At 48.7% G+C, this 1,492-nt stretch overlaps 1 protein-coding gene across 1 annotated transcript in view; it reads left to right on the top strand.

The window, feature by feature from the left end:
* Positions 1-1,492, top strand: part of Iars2 (isoleucyl-tRNA synthetase 2, mitochondrial) — a 38,484-nt gene that overhangs the window by 24,877 nt on the left and 12,115 nt on the right. Inside the window, exon 15 of the mRNA XM_005348833.3 lies at positions 1,125-1,233. Coding sequence (XP_005348890.1) covers positions 1,125-1,233 — 109 coding nt within the window. The remainder of the gene's footprint in view (positions 1-1,124; positions 1,234-1,492) is intronic.

Here is a 1,492-nt window from a genome sequence, read left to right as displayed (position 1 = left end):
GGGTTGCCCTGCAGTGCTCATAGCCCACCCTCAGGTAGCTCACTGACTGCTTCTATGTCGCTCTTAAAAACCAGAGGAGGGACAGGCAGTGGTGCGCACGCCTTTAATCCCAGCACTCTGGAATCAGAGGCAAGCAGATCTCTGAGTTCACCTTAATCCTTCTAATCCTTTCAAAGAGTTTCACTCCCTGGTGACCAAGCATTCAGATATATGACCCTGTGGAGGCCATTCTCATCCAAACTCTACAGGCTGCAGCAGTCCAGATCTGAGAAGGCCTGGGATATCTTTAGTCTAGTGATCTCCCAATATGCTCATTTTTTCCCAAGGTGTTTAGAACTATACTGCTTAAGTTTAGAATGGTTCTTTAGCCATTTTGGTGGTCTATGCCTATAATCCCAGTGCTTAGGAGGCTGAGGTAGGAGGATCATGAATTTGAAGTCAGCCTGAACTACATAGATACCCTATCTCCAAAAATCCACAAAAACAAAAACAAAAAAAAATTTGTTTTTGCTTTATCCCCCTTCTTCACCAGGAGTTTCTTTGGCCTACTTGGCTGTCACAAAGCACCCAGTTTGGAAACCATTGGCATAACATGACCCCATCATTTCTCACAGGAGATCAAGTTAGACTCAGGACACAGAGGTCACGTAGTTAATAGTGTCAGAGTGCACATGTGGTCTCTGCATCTAGCTCCATTCCCGCCCTGTGTGAACCTTCCTAAGTGGCCCAACTCTACAGACATTTCATACTTGTGGTTAGGTGAGCTTTTGACTCATTGGCTGAAGGGAAAGGGGGGAGCATGGTTAAGAATTGGAAGGCAGCGGAGGAGGCAGCTTTATGCAGATGTGTTAGGAAGAGGCAGCTGTGTGCAGATATTAGGAGGAGGCAGCAGGAGGAGGCAGCTGTGTACAGATGTGTTAGGAGGAGGAGGCAGCTGTGTGCAGATGTTAGGAGGCAGCAGGAGGAGGCAGCTATGTGCAGATGTGTTAGGAGGAGGCAGCTGTGTGCAGATGTGTTAGGAGGAGGCAGCTGTGTGCAGATGTTAGGAGGAGGCAGCAGGAGGAGGCAGCTGTATATAGATGTCTGTTCTAATAAATTCCTTTTGGTGTGTTACTACATTTCAGGCACTGAGCAGAGGGCAGACTTGTACCTGGAGGGAAAGGATCAACTCGGGGGCTGGTTCCAGTCTTCCTTACTAATAAGCGCAGCCACAAGGGCTAAATCACCTTTCAAGTAAGTGCTCACCCTGTGCAGAGGGAATCTCCCTGATGAGCCTTTGAGTGCCCACCGGGTGTGCCACACAGGCTGGAGCCATAGATGCACAGCCATTGGCAAGCTGGAGCACTGCTCTTCCTGCCTCTGGGATAGGGTGGTCCCCGAGTCAGTGTTGTCCAGAAGAGGGGATGCAGCAAGGCTGAATGATGCTAGGTTCATCTGTTGTGTTAGGCAAAGGCTGTAAGCAAGTTCCACGGTTCCTCTTGTTTTTTTTTTT

This window comes from Microtus ochrogaster, chromosome 6, assembly GCF_000317375.1.
Source record: "Microtus ochrogaster isolate Prairie Vole_2 chromosome 6, MicOch1.0, whole genome shotgun sequence".
Classification (NCBI taxonomy): Eukaryota; Metazoa; Chordata; class Mammalia; order Rodentia; family Cricetidae; genus Microtus; species Microtus ochrogaster.
Note: the sequence above shows the minus strand (reverse complement) of the source record. Positions and strands in the feature narration are given on the sequence as shown.